General features: G+C 26.6%; 1 protein-coding gene across 1 annotated transcript; it reads left to right on the top strand.

Annotated features, from left to right (window-relative positions):
• Positions 1 to 3,177: 3,177 nt before the first annotated feature.
• Positions 3,178 to 27,383, top strand: LOC135923684 (proton-coupled zinc antiporter SLC30A9, mitochondrial-like). Its single transcript, XM_065458573.1, has 15 exons — positions 3,178 to 3,312; positions 3,355 to 3,463; positions 3,509 to 3,598; positions 4,022 to 4,110; positions 12,733 to 12,851; positions 13,326 to 13,426; positions 14,181 to 14,283; positions 14,467 to 14,522; positions 14,950 to 15,085; positions 20,009 to 20,120; positions 24,765 to 25,056; positions 26,437 to 26,499; positions 26,562 to 26,691; positions 26,857 to 26,970; positions 27,226 to 27,383. Exons 2-15 carry the CDS (start codon positions 3,438 to 3,440, stop codon positions 27,268 to 27,270), a joined length of 1,476 nt encoding a protein of 491 aa, XP_065314645.1. The 5' UTR covers positions 3,178 to 3,312; positions 3,355 to 3,437; the 3' UTR covers positions 27,271 to 27,383.

Below are 27,383 nucleotides of genomic sequence, written 5' to 3'. Positions count from 1 at the left end.
GATATTCGAAAATATAGTTTTGTATTATTATGTCAATTTTACATTTAAATTCTTAATATTCTAATGCCATATAATGATGTAAACTTAATTTTTATCTCAATGTGCGTTCTATTAATGTTTTATGAGGCAATTATTGTTAGTTACTTATGAAAAAATTGTAATTAGTGACTAGTTATATTTAAAAAAGATAGCTAATAACTGAACCTTGTGTAAAGATCAGTGGCGTCGCTAGGAGGGGGAACGCAGGGGCTCGAGCCCCGTGAAAAATTTGAATAGCCCCCTGAAGAAAATTTTTTTTAAAAATTGCTCCTTAATATCCCCTTGAACTAAAAATAAATCATTTTTAATTGCCCCCTGAACGATTCCTTTTATAATTCTATTGAGTAATATATAGATTTAATTTTATTATTTAAAAATTAATAAAACTATCTAATTTTTTATTAAATGAATACTATTTTAATTATTAGATTAGATTATACATATAAATTATATGTTCACTTTGTCATCTCGCAATCATATTCTGTGTTAATATCAATATCACTCACTAAATATTAATTTAGCATTAACAGTTGAAGCTTAATTGACTTCTATTATTTAAATTATTATATAACCTTAATTAAATAAATATTAATTTAAAATTAAAAAATTTAATATTGTAATTAGCCGAGTTCAAAATCAATAATCAACTATATTATTAATATTTAAATTTAATTACCACGCCTCTTCTTAAAATTATTTTCAACGTCCAAATCCAAATAAGTATAAAAGATTTATTTATAAAAAGTCAGTAAACATATAGTTTATAATCCTCTATTAGATATAATTGGTTATAAAATATTAGGTTAAATACCACTTTTAAAGACGTATTTGACAGTTATATAATATATTACAGTTAATATTTAATAAATTTTACTAATAAATGCTTTTGATAATAAATATAAGTAATATATTGTTTTCAAATATTTAACGCCATCTATTTATTTAGAAATATTTTTTAAAATTTAACATCTTATCATTTATTCTAGAATGGTTGTAATAAATTAGATAACTTTTCTTCTCTTTTTTACGTGTTTTTAGGAAAGCTATTTTTTTTTCTTATTTGAAAAACAGTTTCGAGTTAAATTTTTAATACTAGTATATTTTTGATATTAATACACTACTATTTTAAGATATAATATATCAAGTATAGGTGGTGCGACAATAATATATAAAATCTTAATTAATTTCTTTTATCATATCATATCATTCTGGTTCTTATTTTATAGTTAAAATGTTTCATTTCTAATATGACATCCCTGCCTTGTAAATAACATAAGGCTTCAATACATTTGCATAATGTCTTCTAAAGATCTTTAGTGTTTTTGTTTTATCAATTTATCTAGCATAATAAATTCTGATATAAGTTAATATAGTGAGTGTCATAGCTATGACTTCAAATTAACCAGCATCTATTATTTGCGTGGCTATGTAATTTAAGATAATTATTATAGCTGCCGAGAGTAAATGATTGCATATTTTATAAGCAATAATGGTCAACTGTGTAGCTGTTTATATATCATTAAAAATGGAAGATAATCTTTTAGAAATTTAATATCTCACAATTTTTTTCTTAATTACTTATCTAACTTCCATCATGTCATTTAAGAGAAAACTCTAACCACCATATAGTTTTATGATTTTGATTATCGTTTATATTCTCTTCTACAAGAATTGTTGATTTGGTTAGGCCTATAAATTTTTCCTTTCCATTCTATAAAACATTGTCTAAAATGGTAACAGAAGTTTTATTAGTTTCATGACCTTTTGTCAATGTAACTTGCTAGAATTATATAGCCTTATGCGGTTTTTAAAAACCATTATCAATTGAGGTATATGTGTGAAATAATTAATCTTTTTATCACTTGTAATTTTTTACGCAAAATTTTTTTATATCAGCAATAGAAAATATTTTATACTGTAATAAATAGATTTTGTATTAAAAAATATTATTTTTAGAAATGGTTTGTATTGTTTTAATTATTTATATGCTAGTTTATTTTGTATGCAAAATATTATAAATAACAAAATATGAAATTTAGAATAATTGTCTAGAGTTAGCATATTTTAAAAATGTATAATATATTATTATAAAATCAGGCCGAAGGCCAGGCAAAAGCGGGCCAAAGGCCCGCAAATTTGGAAGTATGGGGGGCTTGCCCTCCATAAATTTTTTTTAGCTGGCCCCCTGAGATTCAAAAGGCTAGCGACGCCCCTGGTAAAGATAATCAAACAATCTGTGCCGTTTTAATAATTTTCTTACAATAAAAACTACCAAATTATTCGCTTATATAAGGTAACTCTAATATTTAATATTATTTCAAATGCTATTATTTTTTTCCCCCTATGCCCATGCAGAGCCTCAGTAATAATTACACAAAATTATTATATATTATATAGATATAATATTTTTTATAAAATAATCATATTATTTAAATAAAATTCTTTATAAAATAATTCTCTATAAAATACATTCTCTATAAAATACATTCACTATAAAATCATTCTCTATAAAATCATTATCTGTAAAATCATTCTCAATAAAATTGTTCTCCATAAAATTATTCTCTATAAACGAAATTCTCTATAATAGTTTTTCCTAGATGTGCATCTCTATAAACATCAATCTCTATATAAAACTTTCTTTAAAAATTATTCTCTATAAACAGCATTCTCTATAATTGTTTTCTCTATAAGTGCATTCTCTATTTTTGCTTTCTCTGAAAAAGTTTCTCTGTAAAATACACCTACTGTAATGGATTATTTTTTCTTAGCAATCTTTATTCCTCTTAATTTATTAATAATTAAAGTTTGATTTGGCATACTCTTAATGTTTTTGATTATTTTTTTGCTACTTCTTATTTGAATTGAATCGATTTTTTATTACTTTGATTATTTTTCTTTTTTCAAACTTTTTTTGTTATATTTTTTTACCGATCCCCCTTTCCCCACCCCTAAAATTTTGTCCTGACTACAGAAAGCTTTTTGATATATCAATTTTAATAGTTATTGAGTAATATATACCAACCGGTTGGGGTTTAGGTATTAAGTGAAATTGAATATTTCCCCATTCATTAAAGCTAACATATGATTTAAATTTTTTTGAGATGCAGAAGCATTATTGCTATAGTTTGTTGCAATATTTATATAAAAATCATATTAATAAACCTAAAAATAATCATATAAATATAGTCTTAAGATTTTTGTGCGAAAAAAAATCAATAACTCCTACAACACCACCAATAGCTTCAAAACCAGTAGAGACCATTGTTAAAGGTTTATAATAATCATTGGTTTTTTTATAAATAGTTTATATAGTTTTACCTAAAAGTAAGAAAAAGCCTTCTATTGATTATAATCAGACATACACTGATAGGAATTTCCTTACAGCACTAAGGGCAATGAGTGAATATCTTTTAAAACCTAAGTTAATTTACTATAATATCTTTGAAAAATACAGAACTTATATTAGGGATTTAGAAAATTTGCCTGTTTTTCAAAGAAGAAGCCCATATGAATACCGTAAGATCAATGTTTATCTTAGGGCAGACATTGAGAGAAGGTTATATATTTTTTATATATCTTATCAATATGAAATATTTAATTTATAGGAATATATTGTTATTGAAACTAAATATTTTTCAAAGATATTATTTGTGTCAAATATCGAAAAAGGAATTTAAAATTTAGCTAAATTAATTTTATAATTTTTTTGAAATTCAAAAAGATTTTAGTTTTAAACACATCACGAAATTAGAGAATAAATAAATCTACATTTTTATTTTTATATAAAAACCAATTAAACATATTGAAAATAAAAAATATTAATCTTTTTTTTATTTAAGATTATTTTGCCAACTTAATAATAGTATATTTTATTACAGCCTAGCCAAATGTTCATAAGGCCTAGGGTTCATGTGTTACTCATAGAAGAATTATTTTATAATATATTAAGTATAATTATACAATTATTTATTATTTTTAGAGCAATGCAAGTATGGGGTAATCATGAGAATTTAACAAAAGAAATACTCAAACGCCGGGAAGAAAATTATAAAAAATTTGATTTTCACAGTAATTTAAATTATGTTTATTAATCAATTAATAAGCATACGATCAAACCATAATGAATATGGACTCAGTTAGATTCAGATTAATAGAATTATTTATAGCTTAGGTTTGGTTTATGAAAAAAAAACAAGAGAACCACATTTTTAATTTTATTACTATTTCAATTATCTAAAAAATAAAATTGTTCAATTTATAATTAAAATATTTTCAAAAGTCTCTTCTTTTAGATTAGATCTATAAGGAGAAATACATGTTGAGTTAACTTCTTCATGTTATCTTTCATAGCTAGCACCATTAAATAGTAGAAAAATGTTTAAAATTAACTTACCAATCAAAATAGATTATTAATATTTGTTAAACTCACAAACATTTTAGAGGTTCAGTTTCAGGGGACAACATTATTAATGGTTTAGTTTAAGAGATCTGCAGGTCTGGGACTCAGTCTTGCACAGGTCAAAATAAGGTAAGATTTTAAAAATCGGGACTGGGCTGGGCTTAAAAATTAAAAATTGGGGCTAGGCTGAATTTTATAAAAATCTGGGGTGGGTCAAAAAAATTTTAAGAAAATTATGGGTCAGGTTTGAAAATAGAATTTATGTTTTAATCTGGACTGGGCCAGACATTTTGACCTCTTCAGGTCTCTGGGTTCGGTCAATATTCTATAATAATAACAGTTAATATCAGTTTAAAGTTTTGGTTTGGATTCCTTTTGTATACCACTTTTTTTGAAAATTATGAGATCTATCTAGTGCTGTAAACATTTCTAAAAAAATCGAACGCGTTCAACATTCATTGTGACAAAAATCGAACACGTTCACTTTCAAAAAAAAGGAACACGCATTCACGTTCGTTCAAAATTTTATGATAAATTTTTTTTAAATTTAATTTCTTCTTCTTTTCCGTATGGCGATTTCCAGGTTTACACGGGTAGGCCAGTTTTCCCTCTGCTTTTTCTTTTCCATTTTTGACGGTCCTGAGCATCAATATTTGTAAGATTTATGCTTTTCATATCTGCCGCTATCACATTTGTTCACATCATCTTGGGCCTTCCTCTAGGTCTTGATCCTCCTACTTCATCAAGATGCATCTCTTTATCTAGTCATCTTTTGTCATACGTTCCACATGCCCAAACCATCTTAGTCTATTTTGTCGCATTACCACTCCAATCATTTCTATACCCAATCTTGCTCGCAATTCCTTGCTAGTTTTCTCTCTCTCGGAGATACCCCACACATCCATTTAATCATCCTCATCTCTGTTCTTTCTAATTTGGCTTCGTGAGTTGCTTTTATTGCCCATGTTTCGCTGCCATTAACTAAACAACTCCTCACACAGCTTATGTAAACTTTCCCCTTTAACATCAGAGAAACTTTTTTATTTGTAAGAATAGACGACATCTCTCTGAACTTCTTACAAGCTTGTCTGACCCTTGCAACAACGGTAGAATCTACACCACCATCTGCGTTTAGCATATCACTCAAATAACAAAACCTATCCACTTTTTCTGGGTTAACCCATTGCCAATACCCAGACCATCATTTTATACATTATCATTATAATGTATCCCTTTCATGCTTGTTCTACAAATAAAGGTCATTCTTGCTAACATCAAACTTCCTTTTTTCCCGCTATATCTATTATGTACTCATTTTTGGTATCTGGTGCATTGGATTGAATTTCTAGCAACTCCTTTCTTACATACACCACAAGGGCACTTACCGGATTCCTCCATCTTTAGATTTTCCCCATCAACATCACCTTTGTCTTTGATACATTCATTTTCAGGCCTTTTACTTCCATAGTCATCTTCCTTTACTAATTTTTTCCTTCAATTCCTACTCACTGTTTGCCATTAATACAGTCATCTGCATATAATAACTCCCAGGGAAGTCCTTCACGCATTTCTCTCTAGCCACCACATCCATTACTAAGATAAATAATAATGGACTCAGCACGTTGATGAAGTCCTACCTTCACCTCAAAGCTTTCACTATCACCGTAATCCGTTCTTACTGCTGTTTGTGCTCCCACATACATTGCCATCATTGCGATAACCAACCATTCCTCCACACCCGATTTTCTCAAGGTTTATCTAGTAGCCTCGGCAGAACCCTATCAAATGATTTCTCCAAATCAACAAACGCATAATATAGCTTCTTTTCCTTCGCAAGTTACTTCTATATTTGTCTCACCACAAAAATTGCATCTGTCGTGCTTTTCACAGATGTAAAACTAAACTGCATTTCATCATTTTTAGTTTGTTCCCTTATCCGCTTCTCTAACACCCTCTCAAATACTTTCATTGCATGTTCCAAGAGTTTAATAGCTCTGTAAGACCCCCAATATAAAGGATCTTTTCCCTTGTATACTAGGATAATTATACTTCTTTGCCAGTCCTCGGGAATAGTTCTTTTTGTGACAATTTTCAATCCCTAAATTATCAGATAAACATCTCTATACCACCATCGTTCAACCCGATACCTTCCCTTTTTTCTTTTTTTTTCACTGCTCTTTTTATTTCGTCCTTGCCAAATTTATACCCTGGGCCTTCTACCTTTGCACAACTAACATTATTATCCCATTCATTTTCTTCGTTCAAAAGTTCTTCCATGTAGATTTTCTAGGTTTTCTTAATACCATTACTATCAATCACTATTTTTCCTTCCATATTTTTCAAACATTTAACACCTACCACATCCTGCCTCTTTTTTGCCATCTGCTTTGCCATTCGAACCACATTTCCCATTCCTTCAGCGCATTCCATTTCTTCAGTAAACTCCTGCCTTTTTTCTTCTTGCGTCTTTGCTATTAATTTCTTAGCATTTCTTTTCGCCATCTTGTAAATATCGTTATCACTATTTTCTTCACTATTATACCATTCTTTGAAGCACCTCCGTTTCTCATTCACAGATTTTGCTACCTCCGGATTCCACCACCAAGTCTCCTTATGTCTAGGCGGCCTTTTTGTCCATCCATACCTCCTCAATTGTCATCACCCAAGCTCTCTTCATGGCTTCCCACTTGTCATTTACCCCAGATACTTGTGCCACCTCCGCCTTCCTTATCGCCAATGTCATATTGAATTGACTTCTAGCACTCTCCTCTTTCAATTTCCAAACCTTCAGCCTTGGCGCAAACTTTCTTTTAGTGATCCTAGCGCCTTTAAAAGTGAGATCTCCTATAATTGGTCGATGATGATTTACATTCCTCTCCTCACTTTCACATTTTTTACTATACATCTATCATATCTCCTTAATAACAAATAATCTTTTTTAAATTTAATTTAATATAAATAAATGTCTTATTTTTTGACACAGTATATTAGACCTGTTAAAAAATAATATATTTTTATAATATAATATAATTATAAATACAATATAATATAGAGAATAAAAAGATATTTTTATTTATAAAAAAGTTTTCTTATTAATTTTTATTAACAATTATTTTAAAAATTTTCATCTGATAGACAGGAACGCTTTTAAAAACGCGCTCTATAGGGGCAGACGAGGGGATTGCGGGATTATACTTAATAAACAACTCTTTTAACATGAGAATTTATTAAAAACATTTATTGTTTTATCCTTTGCTTCAAAAAATTAAGATAAGTTATCCTCCTCCAATCCATCCTCTACTTCCTCGTCAAAAAAGGATATCTCGAGATATCAGTTCTTGCATTAAATTATTTCTAGGGTTTTCAATGCATTTTTTCAATAACACTATAAGTTTATTTTTTATATGTTTGTTCTGTGGAAGTTTTATCCATGGCCATTGAAGCTTGAATACTGAATGTATAATTGCAGAAATAACTTATTGATCTTCATATTATGTTCAAATCTTTAAAAAAATAAAATATATGTATAATTTGATGGCGATAGGTTTAATACCTTTTATTAATCCCATTTAATACTTCTAGGCCACTAATTTTTTTAATTTAAAATAACTATTGTTATTGTTGGCGTCAAGTAGCCCAAAACATTTTTTGTTCAAATTTAATGATAGTTATATTATATAAAATAAAATAATTTATATTTGAATCAAATCTCGTAAATTGAAGCTTGAAGATTTTGAAATATAATTTTTGGGCACATTTTACATTTGTAAGTATTTAATTAGTTCCTTCAATATAGGATGTTACTGTAAAATATTTATCATATTTGGGCTATGGTAATGTTAATTCATCTGATTTTAAATTTTCAGAATCAGATGATGATGAAATAATAATATCCATGCTTATGCTAATCTATTAAATTAAAATATAAACAATATCCAAATTAATAAACTATAATAATTGCGTGTTAGAAAAATTGAAATGAGAGAAAGGAAAAACAGTTACAACACTAGATCTATCTGATTTAATGAAATATATAATATATAGCAATAACAAATTATAATTAATATTTAATAATTATATATGTTGTATTGGGATATGGAATCCATTGGGATTCCGAATTTCTCTATTCTTAATCATTTACTGAGGGTGATTTTTAATTTATAAGATCTGATCTGACCGAATATGTATTTCAGCATGTGTAGAGGTGCCAAAAGTGTAAATTTCAGACAATTTTGCCTTATATCAATTTTTATATAATTTTTTTTAAAAATCTAAATTATAAAATACACAAAGGTTTTTGGTGGACATTGTTTGAAATTTATAGGGTAGGTATTCTACACATGCTAGAGTACATTTTTAAATTAGTTTTTTTTAATTTACTTAGTTAACAATATAAAATTTAAAGATTCCAAATCTCCCCTACATTTAATATCAAGGACATCATAGGATTTTTCAGCAGGGCTTTGAACTCACGAAATTTTTTGGCCTGATTCAGGTTGGGTTCAAAATCAGATCAAAAATCATGAACCAGGCTTGTTTCAAGATGGGATCGGCAGAATAGGTTCTGGCAAAAAATGTCAATCAAATTTTAAATATTTTAATTTTTTCAAAATTTAAATAAAAGAAAGACTTTTTAAGTATAATATTTTAATTAAATTATACTAAAGCAAGATACATTATAATATCACAAAATAATATTTAATTTCAACATTTTTTTATTAAATTTTTTTTTAGTACTAACCCAATTGTCCCTAAAAGGGTTCGGCTTGGGTTCACAAGGAATGTCAGAAAGGGTTCAGGTTCTAAACCTAATTCATAGCTTTGGGCTTAGTTTGAAGACCTGCTTTTTATTTGCCGGGGCACAATGGTGCTCTAATTTAAAAAATTTATATATCAATATTTTTTTATTTTTACTTCAAGATTTTTATTTTTTGTAAAATTTTTACGGGGTTCTGCCCCCAATTGCGTTTTCCTAGTAACGTCATATATCACGGGTTACCATAAAAAGGGACACAGGCTCCACTCTTCCTGGAAAAATTATTATATGTAAATTGTGTAATAATTATATTGTTTTTTTAAATATCTATATCCTTTTTCCATTTCCTAAAATGATAATATATGTTTATAAAAATATTTACATTTTAATTTATTTTATTTTTTTTAATATCCTTGAATATTTATTAAATCCTAAACACCTATTTTATTTTCATATGAATACGATTGATAAAACTATTTTAAAAAGGCAAATTAGATATTATTTTAGATATTTAAGGTTATTATTATATCTTATGGTTCAAAAACATTTCTTTGGTCACAACTAGATCATAAATATGTATAAATTCAAATATACAATAATTTATTGAGGCTTATATTTTTTATCAACCACTTACTTATACAATATTCATCTGATTTCTTATTGTTATCTGATAACACATTTTATGATGAGAGGTATAAATTGTTTATTTTGGTTTAATCATATTATTCATTGAAACAGGACAATCGTAGTATAAATTTATTATCCTCTTCTCCTAGTTACATTATCAACACCTAGTATACAGTTGTGTTCTACTAAGATAATGAAAAATATAGTAATGTATTTTCTAGTAATATAAAGAAAAATATAGTAATGCATTTTCTCGCTCTTAAAATTTTTTACTTAGTTATTTTTAAAGTATGGAAGCACTAGACTCAAGTTCATATGAAATATCTTCAATAAATACAGCCGGCCATATATATAACTGCTGAACTTTTCAAATGCAGATATTAAGTATACTATTTTATTACTTGTCAGTGGCCCCTACATTTTCTAATCGATGGAAACAGAATACTCCCTCCCTTCTTCTCCAAACAGTTTAATTTTTTGACTCCCAACCTCAAATATAAATTACAAGAATACTTTTTATTGCATCAATCTTTAATACATAATATAAATAAAAATGTAAAAAAAATATATATTATTTTTTAATTAATAATTTAAACAAATTAGGGGAAGAGGGAACGAAAGTTAATTTAAACAATAATTAATTGTTTAAATAAATTTTGTTCCATTGATAAAATGGTTAAATTATTAAGAAACGGATCTTTCATGTGTGAAGTCTTGTTTTAATTGATTTAATCTTACTCATGACCCTTTCGACAGTACATGAGGTAGTAGGAATGGTTGGTAAATATTTATATAAAATTGATAAATTAGGGAAAGCAGAAAAATTATAAAGTAAACCATAAGGTAAAATAAACGAATAGTTTTTCCAGTCTGAATTATAAGTCTCAGAATCATCATCATCAGAAGAAGAAGCTAAATAATGTATTAATAAATATTTTAATAAAAACTTACAATTTTTAGAATCTGAAATTTTTTTAGATACTTTAACCTCTATGTCGTCATGTGTAATAATTACATCCCCTATTATAACTAAATATAAATATTTCGAAACTTAGACATTTTTTCAAAAACTTGATTTGAATTTAACTGGTAAAATTTTCAGATATTCTCAATATCATTCTTAACGAATGTCATTTCCGTCATTCCCTTTGGTGTAAAAAATGATGTTTGATTTAAAAATTTCATCGATTCGTCATTTAATCCTTCATTTAACTGTATAATGAGCAAATCAATTGCAGCATCAAACACACTTGTTTTAAATCTAATTTTAAATATTATATTTAATTATGAAGATATATATATATATATATTCCTCTCCTCTTTGGATTATAATTTTTCAAAATCAAAAGGTAGATTTCTCCCCTTCATAAAATCTTGTGCCTTTGAAAAAACATTCAAAAATTTAAGTGTTATTATCTATTAGAATTAAAAAATAATACAAGACAATAATTTAAATTATACTTCTCAAATTAATCAGGCAATATTTTCACTATTGAATTTGAATTATTGCAAACCCTGTATCCTTCGAAATGGTTTACAATTTTGAAGTCAAGCTTGTCAACAATATTTTCTCCAAAACACAAGGTGATAAAACAAAATCAAATTTTCTAATTTAAAAACTATAGAATTTGCCATGATAGAAGTGGCAGGATCTTCAGAATTCTTTAAATTTGTAAAAGTTGCCCTCAAGGCGTCATAAAGTAGAAAGTTTTACAATAGCTCTATATGATTTTGTAAATATAAAATAAATTTTAAATCTAAACAAATAAGATAATATTACCGATATCCTAAAAATCGTTGCGATTTTGTCAGTACATCATTCTGACATGCTATTATTCCAATTCTGTGAAATGCCTTTTAAAGCTACTATTTCAAAGCTTTTCTTTATATCTTTAAAATTTGGTTAACCATGATTTTTCTAATATGGTCTGTCCATTTATCATCTCTTATATTATGCCGTGTGTACAATTATTAATTAAGTATTTGTATTTTTTTTGGTAAATATTTTTGGCATATTTTGAAATTAAAAAAATAAGTTTATAAGACAAGAAATCCCTTGGTTATGGATGGGTATAATATAACAATAAATGAAATAAAATTAAAAATAATTAAAATAGTAAAAAATTTATTTAAAAAAAAACTACTTCCATTTAAATTTTAAGAAAGTTGCTTCGTTCCCCCCCCCCTTTTTTTTGTAGAGGCCACTTAGCTGGTGATTAATCATATGAAAGATGGGCTGAGAAGGATTTCGATATTTAACGAAACTACTAGTCATTTTTAATTTACAATCGTATATATTTTTTTAATTCCAAATTAATAAGTTTTGATTACTCTGATAAATTTCAAATTCTGACCTAAATATTCATTACGAATTTTTTTTATAAATAAATTTGAACCTCCCAAAAATATAATGGGCGCCCCTGTGATATATTTTTATTATTTTGATATAAATAAAATATATTAATATGAAAAGAAATGTATATAACTGAGCCAAGTAAATTAATAAGTAAGAAAAACAAACATTTTAAAAGGTCGAGTTGATGTGTTAGAAAAACATTTTAAATTATCTGCCAAATGCCTTGCACAATCACTAATCAATAAAAAACTATATTAATCTTTTTCTGAGATCCCTAGAATTTTATCATATAAAACATAAAATTTTGGGGGAAATATTTATTAGAGATAATTTCAAATGTTTTCCTAACACTTTTACTCTCAAAGCAATAGTTTTTAAATTTGTTATCAACTGTTAATAAATTTTGTGAAATATTTTTTAAAAGATTATATTATATAATTTTTCCTTTGATTAATTGGGTTCAATTTGAAAATTTTATATCAAAATCTGCATGTTAAAAAACAAAAAAAAAATTAAACAGACTCAATAACACTTTTTTGCCTTTTTTTACAGAATACACATCTATCTCACGGGCCATGAAAAAATACCTTGGCATGATTGGTATCAAAAACGCAACTGATATGACACCTGATTATAACTCTCAAAATGATATTAATGCATCAATAAAAAAAGTAATATGTGCACTATTCATTCATATTAATTATTAAATAATTTTATTATATAAATCCAATGATTTTCAAAATTTCATTAAAATTTAGTTATTTATTATTGTAATCATTTATTCATTTTATTTTTTTGAGCCTGAACTAATTTTGGAAAATAATCTATAAGAAAATATTTTAAAATAAATTCTACAAATAAAAGCCTCAAGTCCACCTTAGCATATGACCACCTCAATTTCCTAATCACTTTAGCTTGCTACTACCAACGGAACTCTTATTTTAAAATGATAGTATTAAAAGTGTTCTATACAAAATATGTTAACCAATTCTATATTGATCTAACGTCATCGATCTTGAATAGTCACTTTATGGAGCTTTTACTCTATATAATATATAATCTATATTAGTATTCTATAATGAAAAAAACTTGCAAAAGAATATTTGTATACACAATTTATTTTTCACCTTATTTCCAAAAAATAGCCCGTTACGTCTTCCTTCTTATCTCTGAATACAACGTCACACGAACCGATTCACTCCCTTTTCAGGGATACGTCATTCATCATATGGACAGCGGTTACTATGTAAAATATTTTAAGAAAGTATTTAATATTATTATTAACCCCTCATTCACATTTCGCCCGAATTCGCGGCGATGACAACAAAATACAGCTTATTTTTCATACTTCGCCACGAATTCGCGCTAACTGTGATTGCAAGGTAAAGTCTCATTTATAATGAGTAAGATCGATTAGCTCCACTATTTACCATTATTTGATTTATATTTTAAACATCGCGATGCATTGCCACCCTATTTTCGCACTTACTATACATGAGGCCTAAATTTGTGCAAAATAAACTTGGTTTTTAATCTCTCTTCTTGTTCGCTATTTATAATGTTTCTTGTATAATGGAAAAATCACTTTATCGCGGTTTACATAATACATGAACAAAGACACTTATCCGTTCTTTATTGTTGTGTTAAAAGAGCTAGAAAATATTTTTTTTTGAAAAAAGAAGGAAACTCAAGGTTGCTGGATTTTTGAATTTGGCCATATTTAAGTAATTTTTCTATTTGTAGGCCTGATAAAAGAAACGGCGAATAGTTTTAGTCTAAAGCAATGACCTTTACCTTGAGAGGTTTTTGAGAAAGCACGATTTAATTAAATTCGCCTCAATGCTCAGCTGATTATTTTTAGTATACGCTTGTTGATTGAGGCCAGCTATTACCCAACTAAAGCCGTCATATTATTTTCCATAAATTTTAGTTAGTTATTTTTTTTAATATTCATAATTGTATTTTCATTATTATTATTATTATTATCATTTGTTAATTAGAAATTTTTTTAACTTTGTCGGCAAAACCGTGGCTTGCATTCATACGGGCTCACATAGTTTATTCGCGGAAGCTATCCATTCTTTAGCCGATACCCTAAATCAAGTTTATTATAATTAATTCGGTTTTTTAACTACGGTTAAATTTGGTTTTCGGGTTGGATTTGGTCAGAACAGGACCGAGCCGTGACACTCACTATGACCATAATTCATATATATATACTATTTCTTATGACAATGTACAAGATAAATTATATATCATAAATCTATTATTATTCTTTTTGTATAGCTGATTCTGGCCTTTGGAATAAAAGCGTCCCACAAGAAAGCTGATATATTACACCCGTAAAAAAATTAAATTTATTATAAATGAATTATAAATCGATGGCTTTTTTTATTTTAAAAAAACGAGAGCTGTGCCGATCTGCAAATTTTATATGATTCCGATATTCATACAAAGCCGATCTGATATTTACATTGATTTTTATTACCATCTATCTGGACCATTAGAATAAAAAAAAATATGTTTTTTTCAATTATAATAACTCTAGGTGTAAACTATGTGATAAACAAAAATATTCTGAGATTTTAATTTTTCTTTTCCCTTGGCCAAGGCCATATTTGGTGCATTACCATACTAGATATAAGCTTGTCAAATATTAAAAATAAATTAAATATAAAATTATTCCACTTTTATATGTATTTTTAGTACTTTATCTTGAATGCGATATATCCAAAAATAAAATATCTGTCTATGAATAAATATTTTTAGTTACGGTTATTTGAACATGAAGTACGTTTCTTGCCTGATCAGTGGAGTCGGAATATTTTGTTTCGGGTGCGGTTTATCAATTTATCACGGGATATCCGCTATTTTGGACCCGCACACTGTAGAGTCCTTAAATTGGGTTTTGATTATAATATACTATATATAAAAATAAGAAAGATTTACAAAATCTTAGAGTATCATTTCGCAATTTCTCGCAATTTTATAATCAAAAACATAATATATTTTTTAAGCTATTTTAATATTTAAGATAATTATTTATTACAAAGTGCTTATTATATCATTTTTTTTTCAAAATTAAAATAAACGCAGATAAAAAATTTCTTTTATAATTTTTTTAAAAACTGTAAACCCTTTTAAGTTGATCATCCATAGACCTATGTTAACATAGACTGCCCAAATATTAAAAATAACATCTCTAATTGCCATTTTGAAGATTACATTGCAACATTTATTTTGTAATGCATATCACTCATTTAAGTACATTTGACTTATATACAATTATCTAATCCTATATTCATTTTATTACCTTTAATACATATTATGTTTAGAAAAGAAAATTTAAATTATATTTAAAAAGTGTCTACAAAAAAGTTTATCAGAACAGTAAAGAATTATATTAATCAAATATATTTATTTTACATAAAACTTCGTGAAATTAAAGCATAATACTTAAATATTAATTATTTTCCATTATATTATTTTGAAAAATAAATGATATCTAAACGTGCACTACGTGGCACATCATGCAACTAGCATCTATCTATAATATATATAAAAGCCTTGTCACACTGTGACAGTTACACTTTCACAATTTATAATATATATTTAAATAATCGTTAATTTTGAAAAGTGCCTTTGGCCCAATCGGCAAGAGCATCGCTTACAAATCTGATGGACTTAGGTTCGAATCCCAGCAAAAGTTTTTTTTTCTTAATCTGGCAAAATTAATCAAATAGAAGATACGATTTAAAGTTTGTAGCTACTTTAAAATTCAAACTTCGATGGCTCTGGGTTCGAATCCCAGCAATGTATTTTTTTTCTTAATCTAACTTGGTGGTTTCATCCTTGGGGAGATGTTAATATCTAGCTATCTATAATCTATATTTATACTATATATAAAAGCCATGTCACAGTATTTAAAAAATCGTGAATTTTGAAAAGCGTCTATGGCCTAATCGGCAAGAGTGTCGCTTACAAATCTGATGGCTTTGTGTTCGAATCCCAGCAAAGGTCTTTTTTTTCCGAATCCCAGCAAAGATTTATTTTTTCTTAATCTAACTTGGTGGTTTCATCCTTGGGGATATGATAATATCTATCTCTAATATATATAAGCCGTGTCACAACGTAATAGCCAATAGTATTCTTTTAAACCATGGCTTGTTCGGTCCAATAATAATATGAAACCATATCAAACATTCATTTATTTAAGCTACCATTACATATATACTAGAATTTTTAGTATCAAATTTGTAATTTGTTTATTTTTTATTTGGACAAATTTATTTATAATATATATTTTAAAAATCGTGAATTTTGAAAAGTGTCTGTGGCCTAATCGGCAAGAGCGTCACTTATAAATCTGTTGGCTTTGGGTTCGAATCCCAGTAAAGATCATTTTTTTTAATCCAACTTGGTGGTTTCACCCTTGGGCAGATGATATATAGGAAGCCGGACTCTACTACTTGATTCTATTATAATATCTTATATCTATCTATAATCATAGGTCTATAATTTTGCAATTTGGGAAATCAATGGAATTATTATCATGGCATGTGATTTATATGATATTTTTAATGATGATTTTATATAATACCCAAGATACCTCACCAGAAGACAAAAAATATAGCCTAGCCATTTCATCAGAGGATCAATATTTAGATTTTCACAATATCAATGTTTAAATTATCAAATATATTTTCTTACATTAAAGATTTTATTGTAGAATGGATATATCTGAATTTTATACAATTATATTTTAATTAGGTAATTTTTATGCATAAGTAAATATTTACATTTATATGATGACTATCTGATAGATCATCAAATTTGACAAAAAATTAGAATTTTCTCCTTAATTTGATGATGGATGAATTGAATTAAAAGCCATGCTTTATGAATTATCACTTTTATAAAATATCATAGATCTGTAATTTTGCAACTTGGTAAATCAATGAAATTGTTATTATGGAAGTAGATTTTGGTTTTGTTATTTAATACAACTCAATTGCCGTTAGCATAACTGATATTTCTAAAATTTTGCAATTTATTACCATATTGGCTATCGTATAGGCTATTCCATGTTATGGATGCAACTTCAGCTGAATAACTCTCTTATCTTTTCTGAAGATTTGGCCTCCTTTTACATGCATTCCATAGTTTTGTATGTTTTCTATATTATTCATATAACTTATTATAAAATTTTTGATTAAATGTATAACCTTTTTGTTTTACATATATAATTTGATTATGATTGAAATTAATCTTCTGTTATTTGTTAACTTAGAATCTCTTTTTATTTTTTCAATTGTAATTTAATAACAATGTCTTAAATTTAATTTTATATTTTGTACCTAAGTAATAAATCATTTATTATTTGGAGGGTTGTTCTCTGTTTAAAATTTAAATTAGGATGAACAATTTTCACTAATTTTTAAAAGGCATGGTACTTTAATATGTATTCATGAATTTCATATAAATGCCGGGAGTTAACCAATTGAATGATGGGTAGAAAATCCGATATTTCCCCTTCATTTGATAATAAATTATTTTGAAAAATTTTCCCAATAATATAGATTGGTAAAAAAAAATGTACATATTAGACAGATTTAATTCTTATTGAACCCCTTACATTTTACCTATTTTTCTGGATCCAAGAAAAAAATAAATTAATATGGGGTTTTCTGGGCTTGGGAAATATTTTTCACAATTAATATAGGCTTGGACCTGACTTGGGAAAAAATTTTCAAAATTATTATGGTCATATGCTTAAAAATTTTTTAATTTTAAATATTGGTTAGACATTGGCCTGAAATTTTTTTTTTCAAGACATGGCCAGACCTGATCAAAAAATCAAGGCTCATGTTCAAAAAAATAGTATTCACTCTTAGTCTTAATGGGTTGGCCTTGGTCTAAAGTAGGGGTTAAAAAGAATAAAAAAATAAAGATGGTTTTTAGAGATTTACCTATCTTCAGGGCTGTGAACAAATTTTGAAAATTACTATGGGTTGGCCAGGCTAATTATTATGGGTTGGACTAGACTTGGGAAAAATTATTATCAGCTTGGATGCTTGGGAATTTTTTATTATTAACTATGAGTCAGACAGTGGCCTAAAACAATTTTTTTTTGTAGGCCTGGAGTTGGTCTGATCAAAAAACCAAGGCCCATGAAAATCTGATTTTGATTGTATTTTTAAATTCATTATGATTTTTTAAATATTTTATTTCAGTTCTCAACTAACAAAATTATTATGATCTTTCATTGGGCTTGGAACAATTTTTTCAAAATTATTATGGGATATCTTCCTTGGGAATTTTTTTTTATTAAATATTAGGCATAGGTGATCAGTAATATTTAATAAATAATATTGATATTATTTAGTAATAATATTGATATTATTTAGTAAAAGCTTTAAATATATTTTGACTCAAACCATAGTATTTACACTTAGTTTTAATGGATTGAACCTGGTTTGAAGGAGGGGGGGGGGGTTTATAAAGAATAAAATATCAGGTAACAACTATCATAAAAGTAAGAAAAAAATTCTCATTCCCCGTCATTTTTGACGAGCTATCTACTAGTATTATATAACCATTTTATAATAAAAGTAATTAGGTTAAATATTTTAGATATTTATCAAAATTTCTTTCATTATATTTAAATCGCATATTATTAAAATCGCATATTATTATAAATTGCTAGGTAATAATATTCTTTAAGAAAAAATTTATATTCTATAGCAAATTAATTCTATCCATTTAACAATTTTTACAATAATAATATATAATAAAAAATAAAATATTTAAAAAACTTCCGCAAGGTGGAGTATTTATTAAATCTAATTTATATATTTTTACAAAATATAAATATTTATTTTATAATTTATGTTTTATCGTTTTTTGATTAAATTTAATATTAATCTTACTTTAAGCAAAATAATTTACATTATTGATGATAAAGGATTGTTATCATATAAATCGAAGTATATGTGCATAAAATATATTTATTTACCTTTTTAAAAATTGTTCTTTTGATGAAATTTAATATTTTTTAACCTTGTGGTTAGCATATTATAATGAAAACCTGCTATTTTCAAGATGAAATGAACGATGTCTTAAATACATTATTCAATTGGCGGTTGAGCAGTCTATGTTAATATAAGTCTATGAGTTTATCTCAGACAAGCTATTATATCTAAATTGTTCTATATATTAGTCATTTCTATTTTTTACCGCTTTTGAGTGGCCACATCATTTTGTGAAATTTTCGACTTAGAAAGAGATCCTACAATGGATCCTAAACGAAGTCGGCAAAATGGAATTAATCGGTGTAACAAAATTGTAAAAGAAGTGAATCGAATAGTTATAGATTCTTTAAATCGTTTCAAACTACCTATTTTGTTAAATAATTTAACCTTAATTGTTGTGTGATAATTATTATGTAGGACTATTTTCCTTATTTTGTAGGAAAAACAAATTAGAGATTTAATCCATTAAAATCGAATACTTTTCGCGATAAATTATATTATTTGATTATAAATAAAATTGAACACTTATATTCATCAACTGGAGCGCAACCAAACTGTTACAGTTATAAATTTTTTTAGCAACCGGAGAATAATCTTTAGCGATATACATAACGGTTTGGGTCCCTGCTTTTTAGGGCGAAAAATATATAATTAGATTTTATTTAAATACAATATTTTTGATAAAATTTTAAAAAAATGAATGGTTTATATTTTCATTTCAAGTTAGCTAATTTAAATATCGAATATTATTTTTTAAAATAAATATTTTAAAAAACATAAATAAAATATGCATACAGGTGTTTATGATTTTAGCATGTTCATTTATATCTGAAGGGGCTACTTTGATCTTATCCATAAATTCTGTCCGTAGAAACGCAAACAAAAGAGGATTATCAGTTTTAGATTATGGTAAATATTTTTGCATTATATTATATTTTTGTTATACTTCAATCAATTTTACAGGATAGAGATTTTATAAACATTATACCATCTGCAAAACACTATATAAACTATATTTTATTACATACAGATACATGTATTTTCAATTAACATTGGTGTTTTTTTTAATTTTAAGGGGTAGAAGATAACCTTACTAAGGATAAGATTCTAAGTTCTGATCCTAACTCAGTTTCTATCGAAAGTAATTTTCAAAGTCGTTGTTCTGGACTGAATGAATTAATTTAAATTTAAACAAGATTTAAATAATTAACTAAATATTAAATAATTAAATAAAATTGAACTTTATTTTAAGAAAAAGCATAATAATAATTTTTGATATAAAAAAACGAATATTATATATATTATAATATTTTTATCAACATTTGCATATTCATCCAAATTCCACGAAACATAAAACTTAATAATATACTCCAAAATTAGGAATAAAACAAAAACATAAAAATTAGAATATCAACACATCGTTAAACTCAACTTAAGTAAAACATAAAATAAACAAAATAAAAATTATAGTTAAGCATAACATAAGTACAATATCAAATTAGCATAATCCTCTTTCATCACAACCAGCAGCGTAACCAATGGGAGGAGGGGAATCCCTCCCTCATCGCAATTTTGATTGTTTTAATAAATATCAATTTAATAAAAATTTTACCCCCCCCTTCCCCACCCTTAATCAAAATTTTGCAAGTATTTGAATATCAATTTTCCAACATAAAACTTATTTTTAAAAAACATATTTATTAAAATTTTCTTTCCTTGATTTTATTGATTATAAAAAATTATACATTGTGTGTGATACACAAATATTAGAAGAATTTTTACAGTTTATATCAGTTGTGGATATGAGAGGGGAGCCCTCGCCCAAACTATTTTGTTAAATTTAGAGAAATATAAGCTAAATATAAACTTAATGCGAGGGCAAGGTTATGGTGGCCATAGTACATATATAAAAAAAATATCCATCCGCTATATATGTTCACTGTGCATCTCATTCGTTGAATTAGCAATATCCGATTCATGTATTCTACCTTCTATACGCAACGCCATGGGTATTTTAACTTATAAAATAAAATAAATATATATTTTTAGCCATTATATTCAAAATTTATGATTTTTTTGAATATCCGAACCGTCAGATGTTTTAAATCGAACTATATCTATGAATGAACCAGAAACCCATCATCAAAACTTAAAAAATATGTGCCCTACACGATGGTTATACGTCATTATTCAGTTTCGGCATTTATAGAATTGGAAGAGATGATCAGAATACCTTTACATGATATTACTAAATGGCAAGATAAGTGGCATAGATAACCTCCAAAAATTTTTTTTTTTTTAAATTTTTTAGAAAATTTTTTTTCTTTCTTATTGCAAATAATTTTATTTAAAAAAATGGTTTCAATTTATAAATAAAATTATATACGATATGAAAATGAAATATATTTAAAAAACCAAAAGAATTTTCAATTTTAAATGATAACATGGTTTAAAAATATATATTAAAAATTACATGTAAAATATTAAATAACAATAAAAATATATTGTAAATTTTTTCTCGCATAGTTAAATTAGATATTTATAAATTTAATAATAAAATTTATATTGTTAAACTTAATTAGATAGTTTTAAAAATTTTAATTAATTTTTTATAATTTTTAAATAAAAATTATTTAATTTGGTAAATATAATGAGAAAGTAAAGGTGATCGCTTGGGATTAAAAATTTTAAACCTAGAGTAGTTTCTAGATAGTCCAATCGCTTAAATATTGATGCATCTATGATTGAGTATTTTTATAAAATGAATATTTTTACTCCCTTTATTGATACATTTTTATTTCAAATTTATTAGTCACAATTTTATTTTAAACAGCTTTTATTTTCTTTTGCCTGTTGAGTCTAAATACACTTAAACGCGAGAAGATGTTAAGAAAATCTCAGAGTTTTATTCTGATGAATTATCAGGATCATATGATAAGTTACTTTGTGATGTCGAATTTTGGTATAAAAATTTTAACAGAATAGAGTACTCTTTAAGGCCAAAATATGCTTTGCTGGCCCTTTCTATGTTTGCACTTTAGATTCCCTACCTAATATCAAAACATTGCTTTTTATTTTAGCTACCTTACCGATTAACACCTGCACTAATGAAAGGTCTTTTTAAACTTTGAAAAGGTTAAAAACCTATTTAAGAAATAGCACCGGTGAAAGCCGTTTAAATGGATTTGCAATATTAAATATTTATAAGGAGATTATTTTAGATAAAAATTTCATTCTGGATGAATTAGTCAAATCTCAGAGAAAAGTAGTCCTCTCTTTATAAATTCAAATTATAAAATTGCTATATTATTATAATATGATCTTAGTCATAAAATTTTTATATTCAAAACGTGATTATAATGAGTTCTTAGTCATAATATTTATATATTATACTATTTTTAATAAAAATATTGCATTTGCACTAAGAATTAGTGATCTGCATCGGGCCTAATTTTTCAAGCCCGGCCCTGCACGAAATTATTTTAAGTTTTGCCTGCCCGAACCCAAAATTTTTTTTAAAAGGTTTTGTAGGTCTGGCCCGAATTTATATTAATATAGAAATTTATTTTTATAATTACTCAAAATAAAAGATATATATTATATGGCGTATAGTTTTTATAAATAAAATCAAATATTTTTATTTTACATAAAAAATTTAACATAAATTTGATATATTTAGATATATTTAAAAAAATTTCCAAGGCCCGACCCAACCCGGCTCGAATTTCTTCAAAAAATATTAGGCCAGACCCAGCCCGATCCTGATTTTCCTACTTTTGCGGATCTATAATAAGAATTATTTATGTTTTATTAATATACTCATTTGTATTAATTATATTATAATTGTTAAATTAGATTTTTTTTAAATGCCGCACAAGAATATTACTCATATTTTATTGTAATTCTATTTTTTTTAAATATAGTTATTTAGAATAAATTTTTAATATAATCTGTATAAAATTTATACATTTTGAAATTTATTTTATTGTATAAATAATAAATAAAATCTATAATGAAATTCTCTGCAAAATTTTGTTATATGCAAAAATTTAATTAAAATAATTATTTTTAACATAGAATAAGATATATTGAGTGATCATAAAAAATGGGAGGTTTGGGGGCGATTTTATTCTTCTTTCTACACCGAATTGATTGAATTAATTTACAATTGACTAAACATTGATAAAATTTTCAGAATAATGTTTTCAGTCGCGTATTAATCATAAAGTTGGCTAAAATTTTGTTACTTTTTCCATTTATGCTGGCTACTATAGTGGTTAGACACCAATAAAGCACAAAATTGGCAAATTTTTAAAATGCGGTTTGGGGGTTTCGCCCTTTAAAAAATTTTTTAAACCCCCCCCCCCCCTTATGGATCAATCCTGGCTACGCCACTGAAGATAGTAATGTGTCTTCAGAAGCGATATTATTATTAAATTCAATAGATCAATCAGAGTTTATCTTTGCTGCTAGTTGCATTAATAAATTATTTTCCTATAGCTCACTACTTTGTAAATATTTACAAAAACCATTTGGTTCAGGTTAATGATTTGGGAAAATGTATATGAACAGGTAAATACTATAATATTGAATGTAGATGAATATTTTCATAATATTTATCTAGACGTTGAATCGAAAGCTAAATCTTATGATATAACACTAATTAAACCTCCTCTAACACCTAGACAATTATTGAGATGTAATATAACTGTTGACTCAACTGAAGAATATTATAAAATATCCATTTTTATCCCATTCTTAGATCATTTTTATCACAAATAAAGTACGGTTTTTAGATAAAAAAAACAAGCCTAGCAATCTTTAAATTTTATTACCTAAAGACCCTTCTTCGTTTTCTGATCCCATTATTAGTAAAATTAAATATTTAGCAAAATTTTATTTCTATGATATTGATACTAAAATCAATTCAGTGAATTCGCATTGTGATAGAATATTTACTGCGTTTATTTATTTTACCTAAGCATGCTATTGATGAGCTCAATCGGTGTAAAAAAACCTTAACTCAATTTCTAAATATTTTTATGTTGTTTTATATTCTTGCATGTTTGCCTATTACAACATGTACGAATGAAAGGGCCTTTTCCAACTTGAGAAAGTTGAAAGCTTATTTACGAAATACTACTTCCGAATCTCGGCTTAATGGGTTAGCTCTGTTAAATATCCATAGAGATTTGGTTCCAACTACAAGAAATTCTTGATGAATTGGCAAATTTCCCATTAAAATTAAATGACACATTATAATATAGTATTTAATAAATTTTTTGTATAAGATTCTACCAACTTTTTCCTAGAAATAAATTCTTACTTCAGAATACAAACCAAATGAATATTACTATAATGAATTTGAAATATTAAGCTTTGTGGTTTTATTCATTTTTTTAGAGGGATATTAGGGATAGACAATTCTTTTTTAAACACCTTACCATTTAAAATAGTTTCTTACTTACAAATTAAGAAAAAAAAATCTATCATAAAACTATTATAAAATATAAACAAAATTTTATTTTTAAAAAATATAAATGAACAAAAAAGTATTATCCGGACAAGACCCGAGTGTTAATGTGTTACTCTTGGAAGATTTGGCTTCCGTCATAGGTGTAAGTATCGCCTCTTTATGCTTAAGTCTCAATTACTACCATTCGCATCATTATAAAGCTGGATTAAGTTCCGAAACCCTCATTGCAACAGAAAACAGTTTATCCACCCTTCCAGAAAATGTTGTAGTACCCATATACGATGCAATTGGGTCTTTATCGATAGGGATTCTTTTGGGAGTGGTGGCCAGCTTTATTATTTATACGAATAGTGCTGCTCTAGTCGGGAAGTGAGTTTAATTCTATAGAATTTTAAAGAATATCGTAAATATGGCTTGTAATTTAGATCTATTAAAAAATATTTACAACTTACTATATTACAAAATGATTACATATTCATTAGTGTAATCTCGTTTCTTGGACATAGTTGTATTAGACGTGATTTTATTAAAACTTTAGATATTTTTTAGCCATTATTAGGGTGGAATAACGACCCTTTCTATCGGTCTTAAATTTAAATTAGGCCACACCTGTTGACGAACCGGCTTTTTTAAGGACCGCAGATCTCAGGACCAAACAAGGACTGGCGATTTTGCTTATTTTTGGGCAGGGTTGGGCAAAAATGTTTTTTTTTTAAAAAAAATATTAAAATACCCACAAAAAATTGAAAAAATTTTTTAATACAAATAATTTGACGAATACTTTTTCGAAACAGGGTTTTTTATAGTATACCAATAATATTTTTACAAGGATATTTTAATTTTTTCTAAAAACTATGTAAATTATATCTTATCGAAAAATTTGCAGGTATTTTCAAATAATTTATGCTTTTACTTATTGCTTTTGGAAGATATTTTGAAGAACCTGCCGTCTAATATGTTTAATTGACATGTAGGAGATGTGAAAAGACACAGATAAGATCTTGAATCTTTTCTTTAAATCGGATCTCAGAATTAATATTTAATAAATATAATTATTTTATAATTTTAAATAAAAACTAAAGGTTTTCAAATCGTAAAATGCAATATTTTTATAAATATTAAAATACAAATACTAAATATTCTCTAAAATACAAAAGGTATTTTTACTTACTATTTTAACCGTAATACTAAGCAACCTTACTTATGGGAAATATAAATAGTTCTTGCCTGACTAAGTAAACCATTTCAGAATGGAGGGGAGGGGGGGGGCGTTATTTTATTAAGATAGATTAGAGGATTCTGATTATTGACTTTTTACTGATGGGAAGGGGGAGTTCTGGTGATCCTTGAATTTGAATGTTTAAGGAAAAAATACAAATACTAAATATTCTCTAAATTATTTAAATAAATACTAAACATAAATACAAAAAGATATTTTTACTTACTATTTTAACCGTAATATTAAGCAACCTTACTTATGAGAAATATAAATAGTTCTTGCCTGACTAAGTAAACCATTTCAGAATGGAGGGAAGGGGGGGGGGCGTTATTTTATTAAGATAGATTAGAGAATTCTGATTATTGACTTTTTACCGATGGGAAGGGGGAGTTCTGGTGATCCTTGAATTTGAATGTTTAAGGAATCGGGTTCAGCAGAAATTGGCCTACCTTAATCATAAACTACCTTTTCTTATATATCAAATTGCGACTAATTCATTTTTTTAAAAAATATCATTATGATTTTGTTAGATCGATCCCTTTAAAAGCTCAACAACAAATTTGTAGAGAACTGGAAAACGACGTGATGGTTAGGTTAAAATAAAAAATCCAAATTTATATTTCAAAAATTAATAAATATCTGTTTATATATAAAGAGCCGTTCATGATGTTAAAGCTACCACTATGGGCGGTAATTTGGTAAAATTTAAAGCTGAAGTTGATATAGATGGTAGGGAAATTACTTTAGCCTATTTAGATACTCAAGATCTATTTACCATTTTAAAAGTTATACCCTTATATAAATAATTAATTTAAGTCAGAAATTTTAAATCTACAGAATGTTTATAGGATTATGAATATTTAAAATTTATGCCCCCCCCCCAGAGAAGCTTTATTATTACCCACTTTAATATAACATATGAATGAGTTAACATATATATGCTATTATAGGAAATGCAAAATATGCAAGGCACCAACGAGGTGGAAAATTTCTTACTTAAACACGGGGAAAATATAGTAGATTTATTGGGCGCCGAAATTGACAGAATAGAACAAACATTGAAGGTTATTATTCAATTTTAAGATTAGAAGCTAATCTATGTATAAGGATTACTTCCATACCAGACTTTTTGTTTTTTTCAGCTGAACTGGATAATAACCATTGCATCCTAAGTTTATATGCATATTACTTTACCATTTAAGCTATGGCGATAAATAAGGAATAGTTCATAATATACTTACTTTTAATGATCACAATTATATAATTAATGGAAACTATTTATATTATTATCTATATATATTTTAAAAATTTCCATTTAGAAAAAGCACCCCGAAATGAGGCATGTTGATTTGGAAGTCCTCTAATTGGATACTATATTATTCGCCGAAATTTTGTCAAAAATATATTATATAAATTAGTTAATGAAATTGTTCGATAAATTATTGTTTACATCAACATCACAACATTGTAAAATACA

The sequence above is a fragment of the Gordionus sp. m RMFG-2023 genome, chromosome 2 (genome assembly GCF_954871325.1).
Source record: "Gordionus sp. m RMFG-2023 chromosome 2, tfGorSpeb1-WG-v2, whole genome shotgun sequence".
Lineage (NCBI taxonomy): Eukaryota > Metazoa > Nematomorpha > Gordioida > Chordodea > Parachordodidae > Gordionus > Gordionus sp. m RMFG-2023.
The sequence above is the reverse complement of the archived record's forward strand: the minus strand, read 5'-3'. Positions and strand labels throughout refer to the sequence as shown.

What these genes read in the sequence shown, in the direction of transcription:
- LOC135923684 (XM_065458573.1), top strand. Translation starts at nt 3,438, where the DNA reads ATGAGTGAATATCTTTTAAAACCTAA. An exon ending in CTGTAGAGTCCTTAAATTGG is followed by an intron (nt 15,086 to 20,008) that starts GTTTTGATTATA and finishes ATATGCATACAG; the next exon opens with GTGTTTATGATTTTAGCATG. An exon ending in GAAAACGACGTGATGGTTAG is followed by an intron (nt 26,500 to 26,561) that starts GTTAAAATAAAA and finishes TTATATATAAAG; the next exon opens with AGCCGTTCATGATGTTAAAG.